Source organism: Danio rerio, chromosome 8 (genome assembly GCF_052040795.2).
Source record: "Danio rerio strain M-AB ecotype USA chromosome 8, GRCz13ab, whole genome shotgun sequence".
In the NCBI taxonomy this organism is placed as follows: Eukaryota; Metazoa; Chordata; class Actinopteri; order Cypriniformes; family Danionidae; genus Danio; species Danio rerio.
The window spans coordinates 13,772,480-13,798,240 of NC_141028.1; the positions used below are offsets into that span (position 1 = coordinate 13,772,480).

Here is a 25,761-nt window from a genome sequence, read left to right on the forward strand (position 1 = left end):
ATAGTGAAATTGGTTAATCGTTGCATTCCTAGGTGGCACCGTCTTTAAGGCAGCACACAAGACATGGGCCAGATGTCAAATGTAGTATTTGGCCCAGATGGAAAATATTGATATGTGGGCCATGCAAGTTACAAATACATTTAAATTATTATTTGAGTAAAGAAATATTTTAATACACAAAGTTATTTCCATCTTCCTGTTTGCATCTTCTAATGCCTTCATTTTAACCAAGGAGTCAATCATCATTTAATTATTTGAAATATTAAACTATTGTTTAATGCATGTTGCAAATTAACTGAATTTAACATACATTAGATATATTTTATCAACCAAATTTTTATTTTACAAATTATATTATTATTATTAACCATTAACATTATTATAGCGCCTAAAGCGCAATGCTTCGTGGGTTTATCAATTTCACTGCAGTTGTGACACACCAAGCCTGGCTTCCAAACAATGGCCAAACATGGGCCATATCTGGCCCAGTTATAGGTTATTAACTAGGCTGAGACTTGGCCCAGATATGGTCCATGTTTGGTCCTTGTCTGGAGGCCAGACTTGGACCATTTATATAACATAAATCACTGCGGCATGTGGGCCAAGAAAAAGCTGATTGTGTGGGCCAGAGATTTTTTACTATGTGGGTATTTTAAACCATTCTAGTTCACTGTGATATTATTTCACACCAACCTTATTCTGTATCTTGTAAAAAATATACAAGATGAAATGCAGGCCTTGGTGTACAATAAAATTGTCTTGAGCTACAAACTGTATTGGTCACAGTTGGACTTAGTGCTCTCTTGGAGCGTGGCGCTCTGCAACGAATTATGGTGATGACACTATTGTGCAGGCCAACAAACCATTTAGGGGCCATTCATCCTTACACACATAAAGGAATGAAGTGCTCTGGGCTTGTGAGGATGCTCTGTGAATTTTCATAAACATACAACACAGAATATTCTACTATAAAAAGTCAGATGAGTGCGTTTAATGGGGTTGTGTCAGGATGTTTGACTCATGTGAATATACAAGCTTTGAAGGCTGGGTGTGAGCAGATTAGCACATAAGTACATGAGACATGAAGAGAATCACATATCAAAGACAGAAGCTCGTTTTTGTTATGTTGATGCATTTCCTTTTAAAACAGGAAACGGGGGCAGGATCAAATGGTTTCAAAAACATTTAACAGCCTATGAGCTTAGTTGAAATATAAATCATGAATATGATTTACCAAATGCTGTTGCTAGTCAGAAACAACCGATTTAGGCATAAAATACATTCTCAATGTTTACACAATCAAACATTTAGGTAAGAGGAGCCTAAAAATAGCTTAAAAATGAAACTCACTAAGCGCTAAAATGAGAGTAAAAGTGTTGGCGAGAATGTAAACAAACAGTGTTACTCTGCAGCTTGCTGGTAAACTTTTAAAAATGTATTATAGCAATGTCTGAAAATACAATATGGCAACTTTAACATAATCATAAAGACAGTAGAAGTAGCTTATGCTTTCATCACATTTACTTTTTTTACAAAGTACCGCACGTAATGAAACTCCCCTTTTCGTGCAAACCCTTCCCTCTTTTGCCACTTGACACTCTCACTTAAACAAAGCTGGACTCAACCACTTTTAAGGGTGTCACGCTCCTCCAAATCCTCGATTCGATTACATTTTCGATTCTAAAGTCACGGTTCGGTTTTCGATTATGACTAATTAATTAATTAATAACCAATTATTTATTTGTAGCCTACCGTTTAAACTACCCGACCCGCATGGTCTTTGCTTTACCCATAGACAAATCATACAGTAAATGAATAAAGGCAAGATACACACATAATTACCACCTGTCAATCACTTTTTCTACGGGACTCGTGAATAGGCAGTGATCTGTGTCGTTATAATGGCGTCAGTAAAAAAGGTGCACAACCAACAGGAACCAGCTAACAGTATCTGAGGTGTTCGCTAAAATGACCAAGTGTGAAAGTGAAAGATTGAAGCAGTCTACTGACCCGCTGACTGCCTGGACCCGCTGTCTCGAGCGCATGAATGTGTGTGCCTCAGTGTCTGTGGTCACGTGATGTATGTTTTTAGCTGAAGTGAGGAAGGAGGGCTGCTCAGAAATGCTACACGCAAGTGTGGATGTAGATCGTTGTTGTTCTAAAATGCCATTAAAAAGCAAAGACCTATTAGTGTAAACAGGGCCTGAGTGAGTATTTTTCGTGAGCAGATTTGCAACAGGGACGAGGCAGAGGATTGCGATGCGCCCATCGTCTATCAGCCCAACCATAAATACAAAGCAGAGCTAGCAAACTGTGTTTTTTTGTCGACAACACGAATGTTGTCAACATAACTCACTGGAAATCCAAAATACTTCCACACCGGCGACTTTATTGAAAGAGGAGAGGGTTTAAGCTCTGTCGACGGGTCTCCTCGACTGCACTTCACTTCAACAAGCTTGTTTTTTTCCCGCTTGGCAAGCCAAGCTGACGTGACATGGGGACATGGCAGCATCGACGATTCTATTTTTTGATTCGATAATCAAAATTGAGCATAAATTTCAATCGATTTCGATTTAAAAAATCGTGACACCCTTAACCACTTTCCTGACTTTTTATAAACTAGAGGGGTGAAAACCCAGCTGAGAGAAAAAAAAGTAAATTTCTAAAGTCGTTGGCAATTGGCAGGTGGAGTAAAATATCTTTTTAAGGCCGTGTGGGTGACAAAAAACATTTACAAAAACAAACATCTATAAATAATGTTTTTTTTATTAATAAACCAACCTTAAATAACAAAACGAAATAAAAAAAAAAAACGGCAGGAAGTACAGAACCTGATACAGTTTACTGAAAGTTAATACATTCAAATATGTGCAGGAGAGTAATTACTCTGTGGAAGTGCAAGTCTTATCTGTATTATCTTATCTCACAGTAACTGATGTGACTGCTAATCTGAACAGGTTAAATTGCCCATGAGAGCCAACTTCCTGAATGACTGTCTAAGAAAACGCGGCACTCTGCTAATGAAAACACGCCAAACCAATGAGGTGTGCTTTCGTCTTTAGAGGATGTGATCTTTCCATCCGCTACTCACATATGTAGTGGGAAGTGCTGTCCCCTAATTCAGATCCTCTTTTTAAGCATGTCCTCTTCTGAAACTAACAAAATAATCAACCACAACCTCTGAACACACACCACATACTCGAGAAGCATCCTCCAGCCACAACAGGACTCAAGTTTCCACCACATAGATGAACTAAGGTTTTCACATGTACAGACTTCAGTACAAATCGATAGTGAAGTGTTGAAAATAAAACAATTATACTGTACCAGCATTTCCTGCTTGCATTATTGAACACGGCTGATAGGCTACTAGATCAAATTTTATTTCACAGTATGAGAAAGTTTATTTCACAATAACCAAATCTTTAACGATATAGTTTTATTTTTTTTTAAAGGTTCATATATTCATTGGTCCCTCTTTTTTTTTTTTTAACAATTATTATAGATTTTTTTAAGGCTGTAAAACCCCTCACTACACACTTCATACACTTTTCTCAGACAGGCATTAACATTTTCACACTTTTCTCACTTGTTTAAAAACTCTTAAAGTTCAAACCTTAGTTAAGAAAATAAGTCCAGTATTATGGAATGAAATCAAACATCAAAACCATTTTATTTTCCTTTGTTTATTCCATTATGGCGCCCTACAGCCGCGTAATATCTACCTTCCTTTAGCATGTCCAGAAGTTCACACTTTTTTGTGCGATGGTTAGCATCTTCCTCTGCCTTTTGGGTGCTACCACAGGTGCCTTTAATGGTGCAGAACGTTTCGTCGACATTGTGGGGAGGAAACATATAGTTCAGCAATTCAGAGTCACACTACTAGTAATCGAAAGTTTATATAAGTTTGACAAGCTGAACACATTCTGTGCTGTACAGGAGACATAGCATAGAGGAGATTGACTGACAATGGTAAATAGACAAGCAGGACGCAGAACACAATGTGCTAATCAGGACGCAGAACACAATATGCTGTAAAAAAAAAAAAAAAACAAGTCAAAATCCCTGTGGAACTGTGAGGCCGTGAAAACTGAACCAGGTTATAGCGAGGGAACACTGTAATAAATAAGCTTGAATATACGGTTGAGCCGATAAATTATATCATATCGAATCGTGATGATAAGCTCTGGACATTTTTACTCGATATTGATGGTAACTGCCAATCACACATCAGAAATATGCAACAACAGGAATGTATAATTGTGTTGATATTAAAAATTCACAACATTTTTGGCCACTTAAAATTATCGGCCGAAAATAGGTCATGCTGCGTCAACCAGGATTGGTTAGCGTCCTCATTTCACTTTGCCGTCAACAATTCATTTCCCCCCCAGTAGTATCCCCCATCAGTTATGGTTATGAAACTCTTTTAAAAGTGGAAACATTAAAAACTTATATAAAAATGCATATCGTTATGGTTCACTATAGAAAAGAATTATCGAGGAGATTGCATTTTTGCCATGACATGATCTGTGTCTAATTTCACAATTTTATATAGACAGACCTTATTATTATAAGCTTTTCTCAATCAACATATTCTCACAGATATAAAATATGCCCAAGTAATAGCAGGAAAATAAATCAAACTGTTTTTTTCTTTAAAAAAAAAATATATATAAATTATTAAAATTCTTGTATAGATATAAAAAATAAAACTGCTTACGAAATCAAACACTTCCGTGCTATATAGTACACTAAAAACGAGTATGTGGGCCAAGAAGTATGTCCGAATTCAAAGAATTCGAAAAAAAAAGTATGACCTTCTACTTCCGAGATTCTGAAGTGTGCATCGGATGGACGCTACCCTATGCCATGATGCACCTGGACAGAATTCATTAATGGGAGTGAAGCAACGCAACTGACGCAGAAAGGTCACGTGATGATGAAGACAAAATGGCGGATGTAGTACGTCGGAGTTACATTTATACTACTGAAATTCATACTGTATAAAACGTTTTTTTCTAATGATCAAGTAGTACATTTAAATTCAAATGCAGTACCTACTTAGTAGGCAATTTTGGAACCAACCAAACAGATCACATTTTGTTGAAATATAAACCATTTCAATGTGGTGTTGCCATTGGCCTATGAACATTTTCTGCCTGTTGTCAAAGTATTTTAATAACTGTAACAAGAGGCAATTCAATCATATCTCTACTTTAAAAAGCTATCATAATGTTATTTATCGATATGTGGACCTTTCAGGATTCTTGGGAGCTATGCAAATTAAAAATGTAAAACAGCAAATACATTAGGACCATTGTTATTGTTTACATCCCTCAAAATGGTGTATAAAGCAATTGGCAACACCTTCAGCCCACTTATTTACATTTCATATATAAATATGAATAAAAAATATTTTAGGGTATACATTTCATTCAACCGTAATGATACCATTATACCGCCCAGCCCCATTGGCTATGTTGTTTACGCTTTCAAAAGATGTGACTGTGATTGGCTCAACAGAGTTCAAAATGTTCACGGCAAATGGACGTTTTAAAAATTTCAGTCTCAATTTCTACCAAATTCTGCACTTTCGACAGCCCTACTAATAATAAGCAAGAGTCTAGTTTAAAAGATCCATGTATAAAGCTTCATTAAAGTTATCTGGTCAATAAAAAACAGCAGTTTTTAGACTGCTTAAAAATGTACTGCATTTTGCATAGACTTTAATCCTCTTTCAAAATAATCACTCTCAATCAAACAGATTTGTGCAACTTGGCATTTCACAACAGTGCTAAATTTAAACCCTAAAACTGTAGTGCATTGAAAAGTCAGCACAACCTGATAAACTTGAGAAGAGCAAACAAAAATGAAAAAACACTTTCCTTTTCAGTTTCTTCTGTTACTAAAATAGCATCAAATAATGCAAACATCTCTAGCAGCTACAATACCAGTAAAAGAGATACATCTGACAGCAGAAGACATTGGCCAACATGTTCCTGCGCAAACCAACATCTACTTCACAGGCCGGTTAAGAGAAAAACAGCTAAACTTCTGAAAAGCAGTGCACCGCTTACCCACAACTGATTCAAATTTCTCTGAACACTGAGAGAAAGGAAGTGACAGTTTTGGCAACCTCACAGGGTAGAGTGAACAGACATATTTCCTTATTCATAAAAATGCAGTCAATGAATGCAATCAACTATAAAATAGAGATGCGAGAGGCCATATCGGTATCGCCCAATACATTCCAATGAACTAACTACTCTTCAAGCTTGGAATTTGTAAATGATTTCACAAAAGGTGTCGTTTTTTTTCCTAGTTTGAAAAAATATCAGTTTATCGGCTTCAAAATAAAGTTATCGGTTTGCAGTGTTTCCAAAAATGTCATATGCATAATGAACAATAACGCATCACTACCTTATCTGAACCAAGATAAATCAAGTGAGTCAAATCTTTCAGAATCTGAAATAATAAAGATAACATTGTATGAAAAGCGCTGTGTTCACACAACTCCTTCATGCTATCCCAACACAAATTGATTTAGTTATATTAATTGGTAAATAATTAAGTTGTTCCCCAAAAAAAGCTCGGGAATTGTGTAGATTCAGCTCATTTTAAAATAGTAGTTTGAACAACCAGCTAAAATGTTTTTTGGAGTGTATGGCATAGATGAATATGGAAATGTTGTACTGTTCATGAGCTTCAAACACCATTCCAAATACAGTTATCGGTTATCAGTGTTTCCAAAAATGTTCGTATTGAACAACAATGCATCACTACCTAATCTAGAACAAGATGAATCAAGCAAGTAAAATCTTTATGAATCTGAAAAAATAAAGATAACATTGTATAAAAAAAATGTACACCTTTGGCATAGATAAATATAGAAATTAAAGTAGTGAGCCTCAAACACCATTGAGTCCTCGCCATATAAATCTCATTTGAGCAAAGACCACTGCAAAACAGGTGAATCAGAACATAACCCTGACTGTGACATCACACTCGGGAAGCAGTATGTTTTATCCAATTCTCAACTGCTGAAGTAATATCTGTTTTATTTCATTATGTCCTAGTGAGATAACAACATTGATGACTTAACAATAATTATGATGACACTGGTGGCAACCCCTGATTAATTAAGGACTAAGGCAAAGGACAATTAATGAATGAAAGATGACACCGAATGCAAGGTATTACTAAAATAACCTTCACATAGCTAGGCAGCAAACTCCAGCTATATCTTGAATAGACAACTAAACATTATAACAACCTATTTACAAAAGGTTAATATTACTTTCTGCTTGCTTTGTCATACGTTAGATCTAAAAATACAACTGTAGATACATCCATGTCAGACCCTTTTGTAGAGTAGAATTATAATTTAGCCTAAATTTCATCAACAAATTATAACTCAGAAGTCGATGCACACACAGTTTATTTTTGAACATTTTTGCATATTTTGCACGCTTGTAACGAACCTTACAAATATGGCAAAAACCAACCAAATCTTTCTATTATACTGATTGTGCTTTTTTAACACCACTTCGTGGCAATTCATAACTTTATTTAGTGGCTAATCTGTGTGAAATTGTACGATCTCATTTAAACAATTTAGTACGATTTGCTTATCCCATAATGATAGTTGAGTTTAGAGGTGGGGTTGGGTGCCATGCCTCCTTTAAAAATCTTACATTTTCATACATATTCGTACGAATTAGTGACTAAACTGACAAAAATTAAAATAGTAATTATTTCCCATGAGATCAGGCTTGTTTTTTGCAACTGCAAGGTGCCTTTTTCTATTCGTAGCAAGTTTTTGGCCGCCTTGCGTTCTAACTACATGCAAGGCAATTTTGACAGAGGACTCTTTTTCAAAAAAAGTTCAACACTGTGTGGAAAAAGCACTCGACAGTCATTGAAAAGTTACATATAGAAACTGGCAATGCATTCCCCGATAAACAACAATATAAACACAAAGAAATCAATAGCACTGATTCAAATAATAATCACAGATGAATTCAAAAATAGAGAAAATGCAACAAATCTTTGCAAACATTTTACAAATTGCAAAGTGCTCTCAGATTCAAACAAGTTCATTTAAACTACAATAACACACACGCACAGATGTGTTATTGCAAATTAAGGTTAATAAACAAATATCTTCTTTTAAAAGGCATTTGTGAAAATGAAACTTAATTTATAGATAAAATAATATTTTACTGTCATTCAGCATGACAAATATATTTGTGCTAAAATCAAACAATTGTGTTATGTTCTTGTTAATTTGATATCATACCACATTACACAGTGCTGTTTTAATTTATAATAAAAACTTATTCCTGACAAATGGGTGAAATTATTGGACTGAATGACAAAATCAAAGTATATGGTTTTAAAATAACAACTAACTCATAATTATGCTGAAGCTGCACATTGAATCCTTCAATACATCAAATGATTCTTGTTCTAATAACCTAGACACCTGATAAGATTTGTTTTGATACATAAACTACTGTCACACTTAATGACTACTAAATGACATTTGAGTAGGTTTAGTCTATATTACATGGTATGATGAGTCACTGTTTGCTCAGAAAAAAAATCCTTCTAATGTACAAAAGAAGACGTCATTACTCATTTTTAACCAAGCTTTTATCTTGACCCACTTACAGTGCATAACACATCATTCAAAAGTGTCAATCTTTCTCTCTACCCTACATCTTTGTAGGAAAAATTTGTTAACTCATAGCAAATTGCTCTGTGTTTATCACCTCCAAAAAGAAAAAGGAAAGGAAATAAAACTGGATGTTACCAGCTTAACTTTGAAATGTTCATCACAGGTCACCGTAAATGACTATAAATCTAAAGTTATCAGTGTAAATGAGAAGAGGAACTTTTTCCTCAGCACCAGATTCCACATATATTTTCAATTTACATCCCTTATGAATATATCCATCTATTAATCTATTCTAAATACACAAGTACACAACATAGTTTAATAAGCTAATGTAACCCGTAAAAAAAAATCACAAATGTTCAGTAATTATTATTACCTTTAAATGCAAAATATAATAAATTTTGTTTACAACAGACAGTTACAACAGACCAAAACAATGCCAGGAAAGGCCAGACAGCAGCACAAACACAACAGTAACACAAACCCCGTTGAAAAGGCGTAAACACACAACACAAAACACACATTTAAATCATGAAAACAGCAAATATGAGAAAAATGGGTGAAAACGAGAAGTGTGACAGCTAGCTGAAGTCAACAACAGGGCTAACGTAAAGCAGCTCCGTCCACACCCAAACACAGCTGTCTGGGGCGAACTCATGTAGACATTATTATTATATCCCTCTGATAGATGCATTTAAAGACTTGGATATCCCATCTAAATCCTTTATTTGTCTGGTTTGCCTGTTAAAAATAAGATGAAAAAAAGATGCTTCGATCCTGTCAGTGGCCTTGAACCTTCGACTAACGCTAATGCTAACGCGGCTAACTCAAGTTTATCTTCGTTTCATTATTAAAAGCCAAGCAAATATAAACACTCACCTTGCTTACTGTCTATTTTCCCAGACATCTTGCTGACAGTAAGTGAGCTGGTCACGATCGACAACCGAAAGATGTTGGTTTCTCGCCGTTATTTCAGCATCTTTAGGAGACAGACCGGTCGGTGTGGTCCTGGTCTGTGTCTCTCTGTGTATGTGTGTTTGACTCTGCCTCCTCCATCCACATACACACACACTCGATCAGACTCTCTCACACATAGAGACAGCCCAGCAGCTCATAACGATTGTTAGTGAAAGTGTGTGATTTTCGCAGTAATGCCGCCCCCATACGGCACAATGTAGTAGCGGTCCACTGGGTTACATTGTACTTGGCGGTCGAAAAATTGGCAAATATTCATTCATTCGTTTTCTTTTTTTACGTAGTCCCTTTATTAATCAGGGGTGACCACATCGGAATGAACCACCAACTTATCCAGCATATGTTTTACACAGCGGATGCCCTTCCAGCTGCAACCCATTACTGGGAAACACCCATTTACTCTCATTCACACACATACACTACGGACAATTTAGCTTGCCCATTTTACCTATAGCGCATGTCCTTAGACTGTGTGAGAGAGCTCCTGGAGAAAAACCACGCGAACACGGGGAGAACATGCAAACTCCACACAGAAACGCCAACTGACCTAGTTGGGGCTCAAACCAGCGACCTTCTTGCTAAGAGGCGACAGCGCTTGGGCAAATATGACCTTTTTTATTTCAACCAAATAAAAGTTGGATAGCTTATTTTATATATTTTATATATTTAATTAATGTTCAAAGTGAAAAAAAGGAAATTTAAGTTCACATTTCATTTTATAAAAAAAGACTAAATAAATAAAATAATAATTTCCAAAACATGATTTATTTCCAAACTGAAAAAAAATTATACAAATTTACACTGTAATAACTACGCTAACCGGCCACTTTATTAAGTACACCTTACTAGTTCCGTGTTGGACCCCCTTGCCTTCATAACTCTTAATCCTTCGTGGCATAGAATCGACAAGGTACTGGAAAAATTCAAGGTACTGGAAAAATTGGGCCATGTTGACATGATGTCATCATGATGCGAATCTCCCGTTTTACCACATCCCAAAGGTGCTTAATTGGATTGAGACCTGGTGACTGTGGAGGCCATTTGAGTACAGTGAACTCATTGTCATGTTCAAGAAACCAGTCTGAGATGATTCATGCTTTATGACATGGTGTGTTATCCTGCTGGAAGTAGCCATCAGAAGATGGGTACACTGTGGTCATAAAGGGATGGACATGGTCAGCATTAACACTCAGGTAGGTTGTAGCGTTGACACGATTCTCAATTGGTACTAATGGGCCCAAAGTGTGAGAAGAAATTATCCTGAAAATATGGCTGATTAGAAACTTGTGATAACAAGCTTTTGGACAGGTGTACCTATTAAAGTGACCAATGAGTGTAAATAAATAAAGGGTATTTTTTTCAGAGGAAATTTATTAAAATGTAACTTCAGAACATAATAAAACTTTACACTATAGCCCAGCCTACTTGGTGGTAAAAAATGACCCTTTTTATTTAAACAAAATGAACGAAATATTGTTCATTTTCTTGTCAGCTTAGTCCCTTTATTCATTCAGGGTCGCCACAGCGGAATGAACTGCCAACTTATCCAGCACGCTTTTACGCAGCGGATGCCCTTCCAGCTGCAACCCATCTCTGGGAAACATTCACACCCACACTCATTCGCACTCATACACTACGGACAATTTAGCCTACCCCCAATTCACCTGTACTGCACCTCTTTGGACTGTGGGGGAAACCGGAGCACCTGGAGGAAACCCACGCAAACGCAGGGAGAACATGCAAACTCCACACAGAAATGCCAACTGACCCAGCCGAGGCTCAAACCAGCGACCTTCTTGCTGTGAGGCGACAGCACTACCTACTGCACCACTGCGTCGCCATCTACAAATTAATAACTGAGTAAATAAAGCGTATACATTTATTTTAAGGAAATGTGAGTTATTTATAACATAACTACAGAAAGTAATAAAGTGTAACAGTGTACTTTTGTGGATGATCAGTAATGACCCTTTAGTTGACCTACTTTATTTTAGTTTGTTAATGTTCAAATTGAAATTAAAAAGAAAAAGTTGTTAAACAAAAAGACAAATCAAATTTTATTAAATTATTCTGTCCAAAACTGAAAATTCTTTACAATTAAAAAAAATTACTTCTACAGCTCATTAATAGACTACGCAAATAAACAAACAAATAAACAAATAAACTAAATATTATAATAATTTTAAGGAAATGTATCCATAAAAAATGTAATAACTTTAAGATATAATAAATTGGATTAAAATAAAATGTTTATGCAAAAATATGTTTTTGCATTTCTTGGGAAACAGGTTTAGAAAGGCTACAACACACACCACAAAGATATACCAATACAACACTTTTACAAATATTATCATTATGAGAATTTTTAAATGATGCCTTTCTTGGTAACCAGGTTGAAATTAGAAACTGCTCATTCAGAGGTTGCTCTTTCAGGATACTTAAAACAAGTAAAACAAGACATTTACTTCATAATTAACATAATTACTTACAAATAAGATACTTCATTAGGTTATATTGTTTGTCATATAAAAGAGATAAAAACAGGCTCATATAAGTCAGTTGTTGACACATCAACCTTAAATAAGCTACAGCTAAGAAAAAAAAAGTAAAATTTCACTGGTAATTGATTAAATAAATCTCTTTTGGTATCTTGTTCAAAACTCGAGAGACTTTTAGTAAGGAGAAAATTAATTTAATTTAATTAGTTTTATCGTATTGATATGAATAATTGTTAGAGATATTGATAGATATAACTTGATTGTGAATTTTCTGAAAAAGTTATATTTTTAAATAATTATAATAAGAATGTTGGGCAGTTCATTCCGCTGTGGCGACCTCTGATGAATAATTGGATTAAGCCGAAGGAAAATTAATGAATTAGACCGTGATTGTGAAGTAAACCTAGTGTTCGTTGTGATTTGAGTGTGTGTCCAGCAGGGGACGCGCCTTCCCCACATCCCACTCTCCTTCCCGCTCAAACTAATGACATCATCAGGATCAATACCCATCGTGCTCACAGAACATGAGGTAATGTTGAATGCCAAACTGTGATGTTTCAGATGTTAGTTTTACATTTTACACTAAAATGACTTGTTCTGTTGATGCCCTGAAATGTCTTACACATACGATTAAATAGAAGGAAAAATATAACCTGTAACCAAAGGAGACTGACTAAACCATGGATGCCCAAACTCAGTCCTGGAGAGCCGGTGTCCTGCATAGTTTCGCTCCAACTTCCTTCAAAACACCCATCTGGAAATTTCTAGAATAGCTACCTAGAAAGAGCTTGATTAGCAGGTTCAGGTGTGTTTAACTGGGCTTGGAACTAAAATATGAAGGACACCTGTCCTCCAGGACCGAGTTTAGCCACCCCTGGAGTAAACCATTCTTCTTACCGTATTTTTGTGTATAGTTTGTATCTTGTCATGTTTAGGGATGTAGGAATGATCTTAAAACATGTTAAACAAAAGTTTGCTAAAAGTTAGCTTGAACCAAAAGGTGCTGAGACTTTTATTTCAGTATGTGGATGTATTTAAAAAAAAGAAACGGGACTTTCATTTTGCGCATGTTTCCCTCATAGCTAACTAAGGGAAAGAGGGGCGGGGTTAAGAATATTGTGGCTGAAGCTGTTAAACCAGGGCTCACCAATCTTGGTCCTGGAGGGCCGGTGTCCCTGCAGGGTTTAGCTCCAACTTGCTTCAACACACCTGCCTGGATGTTTCAAGTATACCTATAAGACCTTGATTAGCTTGTTCAGGTGTGTTTGATTAGAGTTGGAGCTAAAATCTGTAGAGCACCGGAAGCCAGAAGCAAATGGTCTGATTTTGATTGAAGATCACCAAAATAAACATTGTTGTTCAGTGGATTAAATTGCACAGATTAATTATTCGCCTAAAGAATAATAATGCATGCTAGCCAAATAAACACTGTACATTTTGATTTCACACAGACTTTAAAGTCAAAGTTCAAAGGTGGCTATTCAAAAACTCAGTACACAGATTTAACAAGATGTTTTTTTAAGCTAAAATACCCTGAGATGATAATGAGATTAGAAACAATGGGCAAGTTTTACGCCGATATAGGAATAACATCTTTCTATAGTAATAAAACTCTGAAGTGTGTAAGTAAACACTTTCTTTTCACCCAGTGGGCCCATAACTAAGGTGTCTTGGGTTAAAAAAAGAAATGAAATATGCACTATAATGTTGTTAGTGATATTTAAAAAACAATGTTTTAAATGAATTGTAAAAGATTTTTTTATTTTAGGTCAAGTCTAATAGGCTAGCTCTGGTGTAAACAACATGCAAATATAATGCTGAAATTAATTCTAAGCAAATAACATGATTTACCCATTTATTCCTTAACATGGATTAATATACGCTAATTATGTAAAAGTATAAATGACTGAAGGAAAAAAATCTAAACAAGAGGGGGATATCAAGGTCATTATACTGTACAGTGCAAGCAACAGTAAGTAAATCATATTATACTGAGGGAATTTATAAAATATACAGAGAACAACTGAAAAAAAACATGTTAACATTGTTAAATTGACCCCAAATAAACACCTTTACAGCACTTTAAAATATTTTTTAATGTCAGTGCCAATAGCCTAGTGGTTAGTACTTTGACACTGAGATGCTCACGACGACCCAATGTTCGATTCCTGTCTCAATGTCCTTTACCACAGAGGAATGAACCGCCAACTTATCCAGCCTTTGTTTTTCACAACGGATCTGCAACCCATCACTGGGAAACATCTTTACACACTCATTCACACACATACACTACGGACAATTTAGCTTATTCTATTTACCTATAGCGCATGTGTTTAGACTGTGGGGTAAACCGGAGCACCCAGAGAAAACCCACAAGAACACAAGGAGAACATGCAAACTCCACACAGAAATACCAACTGGCTCAGTCGGGACTCAAACCAGCGACCTTCTTGCTTTTAGGCGATAGAGAGCCTAAGTAAAAATATTATTTTTCAGCATAATTGTTAAATGCGTTTGAGCATCAGATCATCATCATATTATAAATGTATAAAAATATTTATTAAATAATATTAAGCGTCTTTCAGCCTAATGACAAACACTTTTGGGCATTGGATCATCATGTTATTCTGAATCTTTAAACAATATTTATTAAATATTATTACGTGGCATTAATAAATTCTTTTGTGCATTAGATAATCATTTATGATTTATTTTATATATTTATTAATATATGATAATACGACTTATGAATAAGCAAGACATGTGAATTGATGATCCTGTGAACCCAGCTTTGAATCACAGAAATAAGCTACATTTAACAAATATTTTGTCGTGTAAATGTGTTGGTGCTCTTTAGCACTCAAAAAAGACATTAAAAAAATTTAAATAAAATAAATATTTTTTTTTAATTTGCAATAATAATATACATATATATAGTTGAAGTGTCAGAATTATTAGCCCTCCTTTTTATTTATTTATTTTTTATTTTTATATTTCCCAAATTATGTTTAACAGAGCAATTTTCACACTATGTCTAATAATATTTTGTGTTCTGGAGAAAGTCTTATTTGTTTTATTTTGGCTAGAATGAAAGCAGTTTTTAATTTTTTTATAAAGCATTTTAAGGTCAAAATTATTAGCCCTTTTAAGCCAATTTTTTTCTCGATAGTCTGCAGAACAAACCATCGTTATACAATAACTTACCTAATTACCCTAACCTGTCTAGTCAACCTAATTAACCTGGTTAAGCCTTTAAATGTCACTTCAAGCTGTATCAAATTATCTTGAAAATATTTAGTCAAATATTATTTACTGTCATCATGGTAAAGATAAAATAAATCAGTTATTAGAGATATTGAGATACAGAGTTATTAAAACTATTATGTTTAGAAATTGTGGTAAAAATCTTCTCTTTGTTAAACAGAAGTTGGAGGAAAATAAACAAGGGTTTTAATTCTAAATATATATAACTTATCACTTTTTTCTTTATTATTGTTTATTTATTTTATTATTTTTACAGTATAATACTGTATATTAATGTGGGCAGAAGCAACATTTTTATTTTAAAATCTCACCAACCCCAAACGATGGAACAATATAAATGTATATTTCATTATTTAATAATTCAATAAAGCTGCTTAGTTCTTGGTCTCACGGGATAGAAAAGTATTCACTAGCTCACGCAATCTCAATGCATGTTTTTTTCTTTAGCATACTACAGTATATAGGGAAGTACGTTTCCTATTTCAATAGAAAATACATCAAAAAACAATATTGATGAATCAAGTTCTATCATCATATCATCTAACGCTATTTATTTATCATTTTTTTAGCTTAAAGAAGCACTTCCTGTTATATTTTTGAGCTTGCACCTCAGTATTGACCAGGAAAACAGCATCAAATGTGTATTTTTTCTATTGCAACTCATATTTTTTTGGGTGAAAGCACTACTCGTAGTCTAATGAAACTCTGTCCTCTGCTCCACTTTGAAAGACAGATAAGAGGCGGATGCTCAAAGGTTGCCTGTGCTTCTTCTGCAGTGGGAATATGTCTGTCAAAGCAAATAGACAGCTGGCCTGTACCGCTCATCCATCAAGCGCTGCCACGTCCACTTTGCACATCTTGATAACCGGGGAATTAACAGCAAGCTCAGAGATCAATGCATTATTTAAGAGGCGGCATGCTGATTGCTGATGAAAATGAATGAAGATCCCGTTCTTTCTGGCCCCGTTTTCTGCCGCGTCCCTCAGGTACCTGCTCGCGGATCCTGTTGAGAATGTAAAAACTGATTCCAGTGCGTCTTTAATTAATGCAATTTCTGACACACGGTCGGTAAACTACACATGAGAAGAGGGGCTTAAACAACCAGTTAGTTGTCAGCTTCATCTAAATATACAGAATTATTAGCCCCCTGTATATTGTTCTGTTTAACATAAATTATTTTTGAACACATTTCTAAACAATAATTTAAATAACTCATCTCTAATAACTGATTTTTTTTGTCTTTGGCATGATGACAATATATTGTTCAGAAAATATTGTTCAGCTTACAGTGCAATTTAAAGGCTTAACTTGGATAATTAGTAAAAATCATTATATAATGATGGTTTGTTCTGTAGACAAACGAATATATATATATATATATATATATATATATATATATATATATATATATATATATATATATATATATATATATATATATATATATATATATATATATATATATATATATATATTGCTTGGGGGGGGCATATCTATCAAAATCAATTAATTATGATGCCATTTACTTTTGTAATGTTATAAAAAAATCATATGTCATTCTTTTGAACACAGAATTAGTTTAAATAAAGAAAACAATTAAGCAAAAGTGTAAAGCAGCACAACTATTTTAAACATTGATCATAATAATAAATGTTTCTTGAGATCAACATATTAAAATGATTTGTGAAGGGTCGTTTGACAGTCTGGAGCAATGATGAAAATCACTGGAGTAAATTATTTTAAGTTTTTTGTCACCAGCTTCTAAATGTGTATTTTTTTTTACCTGTAAATTAATTTATTACATCAGCAAAGAAATGTCTGAGGTCAGTGCACTTACTTAAAAAAAGTCATCTTTTTTTATTCATCTGCATTAAATTGTATTAAGATACATTCAAGTGTTCAAATTTACTGTAAAATAATGTATATTGTGAAAAAAAGAATAGATTTTGTTCATGAGCGTTAAATTGGCTGATAACAGAATTAAATTGCACTTTAGTTTGTGTTTGTCAACAGCATCTAAATATATGAATGTATTATACTTCATAATTTATTACAATGATGTTAAAAACTGGGATCAGTACATTAAAAAAATAATTTTATCAAATAGTGATGCATCACATCACTACTTTCTCATTTTTGAAAATGAAACAGGGTGGCGCAGTGGGTAGTGATGTCACCTCACAGCAAGAAGGTCGAGCTTTGGCTGGTTCAGTTGGCATTTCTTTGTGGAGTTTGCATGTTCTTCATATGTTCATGTGGGTTGTCTCCGGGTGCCCCGGTTTCGCCCACAAAGTCCAAAGACATGCAAATTGGGTTAGCTAAACTTCTTTTTACAATAAAGTGTATGAGTGTTTCTCAGTGATGGGTTGCAGCTGGAAGGGTATTCGGTACATAAAACATATGCTGGATAAGTTGGCAGTTCATTCCACTGTGGCGACCCCTGATTAATAAAGGGAGTGAGCCGAAAAGAAAATGAATGTATGAAAATGAAACATTTTAAATTTTAGTTATTAAAGCAGAAAACGCTGTTTAGATGAATAATCTTAACATTTAATTCAGTATGTTTCTTGACATTTCATTTATTAATTTCAATTTACAACCACTAAAAAGAGCGATCCTTTAAAAACACACTCTTGAAATAATAATTAGATTTAATTTGGGTAAAAATGGACAAACTTCTGGGTTATTTTTTTTAATTACTATTATTACTATTCTATTAATTTTTACATTTGCATTTTTTATAAAGTTTTAAAAGGTTGAAGTCAATTTTTTCAACATAATAGTTTGAATACCTCATTTCTAATAACAATTATCTTTTGTTTTTGCCATGATGACAGAAAACAATATTTTCATAGTTATTTTATAAGATTTTAAGATATAAGATTAAAGTGTGATGTAAAGACTTAATTAGTTAGGGGTTAATTAGGTTAACTTGGCAAGAAAGGACAATTAGGCAAGTTATTGGACAACAGTGGTTTATTCTGAAGGCAGCTAAGAAACAAAAATCCTAAAGGGGCTAATATTATTGATCTTAAAAAATATATTTTAAAAAAGTTTTTATTCCAGCCAAACTAAAAGAAAAAATATTAAAAGATAAAAAATATTATAGAAGTTACTATGGAAAAATTCCTTGCTCTGTTAAACATCACATATTTGAAAAGTTTATAGGAGGGCTAATAATTTTCACTTCAACCAAATATACAGTTGAAGTCAGAATTATTTGCCCCCGTTTATTTATTTTTCCCCTCATTTTCTGTTTATCGAAGAGAAGATTTTTTTTCTACACATTTCTAAACATAATAGTTTACAAACTCATCTCAAATAACTGATTTCTTTTATCTTTGCCATGATGCCAGTAAATAACATTTGACTAGATATTTTCAAGACACTTTTATACAGCTTAAAGTGACATTTAAAGGCTTAACTAGGTTAATTAGGGTTAACTAGGCAGGTTAGGGCAATTAGGCAAGTTATTGCATAACAGTGGTTTGTTCTGTAGACTATTGAAAAAAATATAGCTTAAAGGAGCTAATAATTTTGACCTTAAAATGCTGTTTAAAATGTAAAAACTGCTTTTATTCTAGCTGAAATAAAACAAATAAAACTTCCTCCAGAAGAAAAAATATTATCAGACATACTGTGAAAATGGCCTTGCTCTGTTAAACATCATTTGGGAAATATATATACATATAAAAAAAAGAAAAAAATTCAAAGGAGGGCTAATAATTCTGACTTCAATTGTATATACAGTATATGTCAACATATATAAAAACTAATATACACCTTTTAATGCAACATTAGGTATCCTGAGAGCATAATTACATAGAAAAGACATTATGGAAAAGATACATCACAAATCCATAAATTCAGGAAGGTTTCACGCAGAATATGAATTATGTTAACAAACTGTGCCCACTCAAGCAAAAGCTCTGTATAATAATCGTACATTCTAAAGGTGCAGATCTTTAAGGATTCCTCCGCACTGTGATTACAGTGTGTAACTCCATCAGATCCATACTGAAGAGTGAGCGGGGAGTAAACGCAGCCCTGCAGAGACGGCTTTCCAATGAGGGCGAGTCATTATTAATTCTTTTTGATAGGAAATGTATTTGAATATCTTTCAAGCTGTCCCACTCTCTCCCCACACCTTTCATTTTATATTTTAACCTTATTTAACCGTAAGTTTGGTTGATTTCGCAGTGTACAAAGAATTCACGTTAAACAAGTAACTTCCAAAAAAAGAAGAAAATTACCTTTTGGCCTCTCTTATACATCTGAATATGGTTATGATGTGAAAGCGGCCGCCCACACCGTCTCCGACTGTGATTTTAAACTTCAGGAGATGAAATGTGGGATTGTGGGTGTTTGGATTAGATCCCTGTACACGTGTCTATTCTTGTCATTTTTAGCTTGCTAAAAACAATCATCTAAATGATGGCATCAATGAAACATTAGGTAACGTTCACACTACCGCTAGTATATTAAGGTAGTGTAATAATAGCAAAGCTATAGCACATGTACTATACTGTGTTTTTTTCATATAAATATCAGTCAGGCAAGATGAAGATATTATTAGCTACATTAATAAAAGCAAAAAAAAAAAAAGACAAAAGATTTGTTATGTGTAATTACAGTAGCACAAGAGAAAAGTCCTGAACTACTCAAATGCATTTAATACTTTATATAAAAGGCTTTTTGGGTGATGGCAGCTTAAAGACGCCTCTCATTGAATGAGAATGAACTCTCATGAGTTGCTCAGGTGTGAGTTTTAACAGAGTGTAAAAATCTTGTAATTCTGTGGGTCTTGTTTATCAAATCTGATCTTTATTTTGTATTTCCTATTGAATTCAAGTCAGGTGATTGGCTGGGCCGTTCTGCAGCTTGATTTTCTTTCTCTGAAAGCGCTTGAGAGTTTCCTTGGCTGTGTTTTAGATCACTGTCCTGCTGAAATGTCCCCTCTGGTTTCATCTTCATCATCCTGATAATGTAAATGTCGGACTGAAGCAGCTGATATTAATTTACAAAGAGCAGAGAGCAGGTTGCTTGAAGAACTACATAGTGATTTCAGCTGCTGTCTGGGCTTTTACTGCCCTTTTACACCTCCCTTTCTTCATGTGTTCTATCCTTTTTCCCTGCGTAATTTTATTTTTATTATTTTATTACATATATTATTATTACATATAATTAGTTTTGTTTTCTTTGCATATATGGATTACTTTGGTTGTTTACCATCATCTGGTGTAAATTTCTAGTCAACAGCAGCTTTAGAAATTTGTTTTCTGAGAAAAACGATGACATGTTTAATACTTATTTTCCCCGCTGTATAGTTATTACTATCAAATCAGTTTATTAAATCAAGGACTGAAAACATATTTTGTATTACAAGATTTCTAAAATAACACCCAAACGATGCATTATTTGATTAAGAATGCGCTAATTTGCATCAATTTCTATCACAAGTCAGGTTTAAAATACTTTTTTTTTTGTACAGATTAGAGTTTTTTTTCAAAAGAAGTATAGGGAATGTCTTTTTTATCACTTTGTTATTCAGAAAATACTGTGAACAACTGGAGAAGAAATACCTTTTCACAACGTTTTGCAGAATAAAATTTTTTATTGTCAGACAAATATTGCATGAACAAATCTTTTGAATATAGAATAAATCTGCCAATTGTGGTTTATGTAGCTGCAGCTAAAAGGAGATTTATGGTTTGGGTAAGCAGATACAAACAGCCTGTAGTATGTATTATAATTAATGCTTTCAAATGATTATATAAATATTTATTTAAAAAATATAAAAATGTGTGTGTGTGTGTGTGTGTGTATGATTAATATATAAATATGTTGACATGGAATTACACTATAATTTACTTGCTTATTACGGAGAGATTTCAGCTGCAGTCTGGGCATTCACTGCCTTACACCACCTCCCTTTCTTCATGTGTTCAATACTTTTTCCCTGCATCATTTCATTTTATTACGCATAACTTAATTTGTAAACTAATTAGATTTGTTTTCATTGCATATATGGATTTCTTTGGTTGTTATCAACATTTAATGAACATTTCTAGTCAAAAGCACCTGTAGAAATATGTTTTCTGAGAAAAAAGGGCTATATGTTTAATACTTCAATACTTATTCCCTCCACTATACTTTCCTCAATACTTACTCCTTCACTGTATATAATATATAAAACTGTCAATACGTTGTATTGTACAGCACACATATATACATTATGTAAATGCAAGCTTTTATTTTGGATGCCATTAATCAAAATTAATTTTTGATAGCACTAATTAAAATCTACAGACACAAATTTATAAAGTGTGATCAAAAATAAAAACAGTTATGAGTGTGTTTGGATGTTTTCTTCACATATGACTCAATAGCCAAAAAGTCCAGCATTTCTGGATAAAAAAAAAATTACTTGCAATGTCTCACCTCAAAAAAAAGGCACTGGTAAGCGTATATATATATATATATATATATATATATATATATATATATATATATATATATATATATATATATATATATATATATATATAAATCACCCAAGTAAACATGCTCGAAATGGTAGAAACCAAAAGGCTTGCCTACTGTATGTAGCTGTAGATTTTTCTGGGGGCTGGTCATTATTGGAGGATTGCATTCTGGCCCTGCGTGCTTCTCTTTAAATGAGCCGCCCTGTGGATCTGTGCTCTCTGTCCTTCCCAGAGTTACTAAAGAAGCGCTTCTGCTCTGCCTATCAAATCCTGTTTAATCTCTCTTTAAGAACACAGCCTTTCATCTCCGCGGCCCCTTGTGGGAGAAGCCCATTTAGGAGCATCAGCGAAGGGTCATTTCTTAAGGTCAGAGAGGACGTGCTGCTGGAAGTGACAGTGTCCCGATATTAACCGAGGACAAAGACACATCTGAAGTGTCATTGGTTAATTCTGATGGAGGAAAGGTCACTGTGGTGCAATGCATCAGCTGAAAACGGCTGTAGATATTTATATTTAGATGCCGTCGACAAACTTAAACTGACATGCAAATTGGTTTTGAGGCTTTAGAAATTCAGGAAAATCTGTACTATTGTGAAACATTGTTATGCTTTAAATAATTTGATTTAATAGATTTAAGAAATTGTTATTTATTCTTATAAAAAGCTGTATTTTTAGCATAGTTTCCACTGTTGTGCCTAAAGCAAGCATGCCAGTGCAAGCCAGGGCCAGTCATGTGTCCACCACCGAATACCATGGGCCAAAGAGGGCCAGCTGGGGCTTCAGGGCGGAGTGAAAGAGGTGGAGTTTGCACGCTGGTTTTTCGATCGCACACGAGTATATGCACAAAAAATAAATAAATAAGGGAAAAAAAAACATATAGCTGGTCAGTTTAACCAGCTGGTCAGCCTAAGATATTCCATAAAACAAATGATACTGTAGCATAGGTCTCAAACTCAATTCCTAGAGGGCTTTAGCTCTGCAAAGTTTTATTCCAACCCTGATCAAACACAGCTAATCCAAAGACTACTAGAAACTATTAAGCAGGTGTGAGTTGGCGGTGGTTGAAGCTAAACTACGCAGAGCTGCGCCCCTTCAAGAATTGAGTTTGAGATCACTGCCTCATAGACTAGGGGTCTTTTTTTGCTTAAGATTGCCCTTTTGCTTTCCTTTTAAATTTAGGAGTGTTGCATAAAATAATAAATAAATAAATAAGTTATAATTTTGTCACATTTTTAACTGTCACATGATGCTTCAGAAACTTTATACAATAATACAGAAAAGACATCATAGAAATTACATTTGGACTTCCATTAAAATGAAAACAACATGCAAGAATTCCCATACTGGGAACACTTTTATAAACCATTTATATATTTTAAGGTACGATACTGCAGAAAATAGTAACACTTTACAATAAGGTTCATTAGTTAATGCATTTACTAACATGAACTAATCATGAACAACACATGTACAGCATTTATTAATCATAATTGAACATTTACTAATGCATTATTAACATCCAAACTCATGCTTGTTAACATTAGTTAATGCACCGTGAGTTAACATGAACTAACAATGAACAACTGTATTTTCATTACCTAATGTTAAATAACATGAACAAATACCATAGTAAATGTATTGTTCATTGTTTGTTCATGTTAGTAAATGCATTAATTAACATTAAACAATGAACCTTATTGTAAAGTGTGACCCAGATAATGAATAATTACATGATAGCCTAGTTATCACTATAAAAAGAGGGTTAAAGGGCTGACAATTCTGTCATTAATTACTCCCCCTTGTGTCATTCAGTTCAATTTATCTTATCTTATTATTTCTATAGCACTTTACAAATTAGATTGTGTCAATGCAGCTTAAAATAGAATTGAAACTGTCAGTCCAGTTTTCAGAGTTAACGTTCAGTTTAGTTCAGTTCAGTGTGGTTTCATTTTCATTCCATTCCCATAAGAACCTTAGAATTATGTGAACACAATTTAAGATAATTTAGATGAAATTTGAGAGCTCTCTGACCCTCCGTAGACATCTAGCTTCACAAAAAGTCTAGCAAGACAGCAAAAAAAAAAATGTCAAAACAGTCCATGTGTCTTTAGAGGTTTAATTGCAATGTTATAAAGTTACAGGAAAAAAAAAATCTGAGAACAAAACAAAATAAATAACTATATGATGTTCATGTATACTTACGATCAGTGAAGTTTGGGGTCAGTATAATTTTTAACAGTTTGTTTTTATTTTTATATTTAATTCTCCTGCTCACCAAGATTTATTTATTTTTTACCATTTATTTAATTAAACATGTGAAATGTTATTGCGCTATAAAATAACTGTTCAAAAGTAATTTATAATTTGATTTGATTATTTATCCCAGTGATTTTAAAGATGAATTTTCAGCTTCATTACTCCAGTCTTCAGAATCATGATCCTTCAAAAACACTCTAATATTATTATTATTATTATTATTATTATTATTATTATTATTAGTAATGGTAACAGTAATAAAAGCAATAATGACTGGAGTAATATTTCATCTGATATTACATAAAATAAGAAGGCAGTTATGTAAAATTTTAATTAATATTTAACAATTTACTTTTTTAAATTTAATAAATGCTGCCTTGATGAACAAAATAATAATAATAATAATATATATATATATATATATATATATATATATATATATATATATATATATATATATATATATATATATATATATATATATATATATATATATATATATATATATGACCCCAAACTTTTGACCGGTATACATGAACAAAGCATCATCAATTAACACCAAAGAGAGGAAAGAAGAGGTCAAATATAATCATTATTTTGATAAAAACACACAGACTGTTTTGACAATGTTTTTGGTTCATTTCATTTAACATTTTGTGGCCCTTTCTGTCTATGGGGGATGAGAAAGCACTTTGATTTAATCTAAAAGAACTTCATTTGTGTTCTAAAGATGAACAAAGAGTGTGTAGCTAATGATATCATTTTCATTTTTGTCCCTTTTTAAAAGATGTAAATTAAGTTTCTGATTACCCTCGAGTGTGAATGTGAAGTTTCAGCTCAGAATATCTCACAAATGTCAATCTTCAAACTCTTTGAAACTGTTCCTTTTAGGCTTTAAAGCAAATAGTGCAGTTTTGTTGACTGTGGCTTTAAATTCAAATAAGATTGGTGGAGTTGCAGTTAACGGCAACTTTAGATAGTAAAAGTAAAAGCCTAATCCTGGCCATTTTAAGAGACTTAGAAACTACGGGCAGAAAAAGTTTTGAAGTCCCAAAAAGGCGCATCTTTGTGAATCTCTGCAGAGCACTTAGTGACTCACTTTTAATTTGAATAAGATTGGAGCAACAAAGTTCTGTGTGTCAGCATAATGGCAGATTCAAAGACGGCTGCTTCTCACTAAGGGCTGTCTATGCTATTGAGGGAGAGATTATCGCTAATGAGCGGGGGCCCCCCCCCAAAGTATCATTACTTTGGTGTCACAAGGTTATGATACGGTTATCAGAATATGATGATTTGCTGCTCAAGTAACATTTACATTACCAAAATATATATTTGTAGGGGTGAAGTTGAACATTAAAGCATTATGGCCACAGCCATATCACCCTGCAGACCAAGACTGGTTACTTACTGAAGCTAAGCAGAGCTAAGCCTAGTCAGTTACTGGATGGGAGACCACATGGGAAAGCAAGGTTGCTGTTGGAAGCGGTGTTAGTGAAGCAAGCAGGAGGCGCTCAACCTGCGGTCTGTGTGAGTCCTAATGCCCCAGTATAGTAAAGGAGACAATATACTGTGTCTTTTGAGTTACTGTAGCCTTTCTATC

General features: G+C 33.8%; 1 protein-coding gene across 5 annotated transcripts in view; it reads right to left on the minus strand.

Annotated features, from left to right (window-relative positions):
• rapgef1a (Rap guanine nucleotide exchange factor (GEF) 1a) overlaps window positions 1–9,718 on the minus strand; it is a 68,085-nt gene extending 58,367 nt beyond the window's left edge. For all 5 annotated transcript variants that reach the window (XR_015497636.1, XM_087264364.1, XM_087264363.1 and 2 more), the window contains exon 1: window positions 9,563–9,718. Coding sequence is in view for 4 of the 5 variants with exons in the window: in XM_087264364.1 (XP_087120490.1) it covers window positions 9,563–9,590 (28 nt within the window). In the remaining variant the exon portion in view is untranslated. The remainder of the gene's footprint in view (window positions 1–9,562) is intronic.
• Window positions 9,719–25,761: the final 16,043 nt, after the last annotated feature.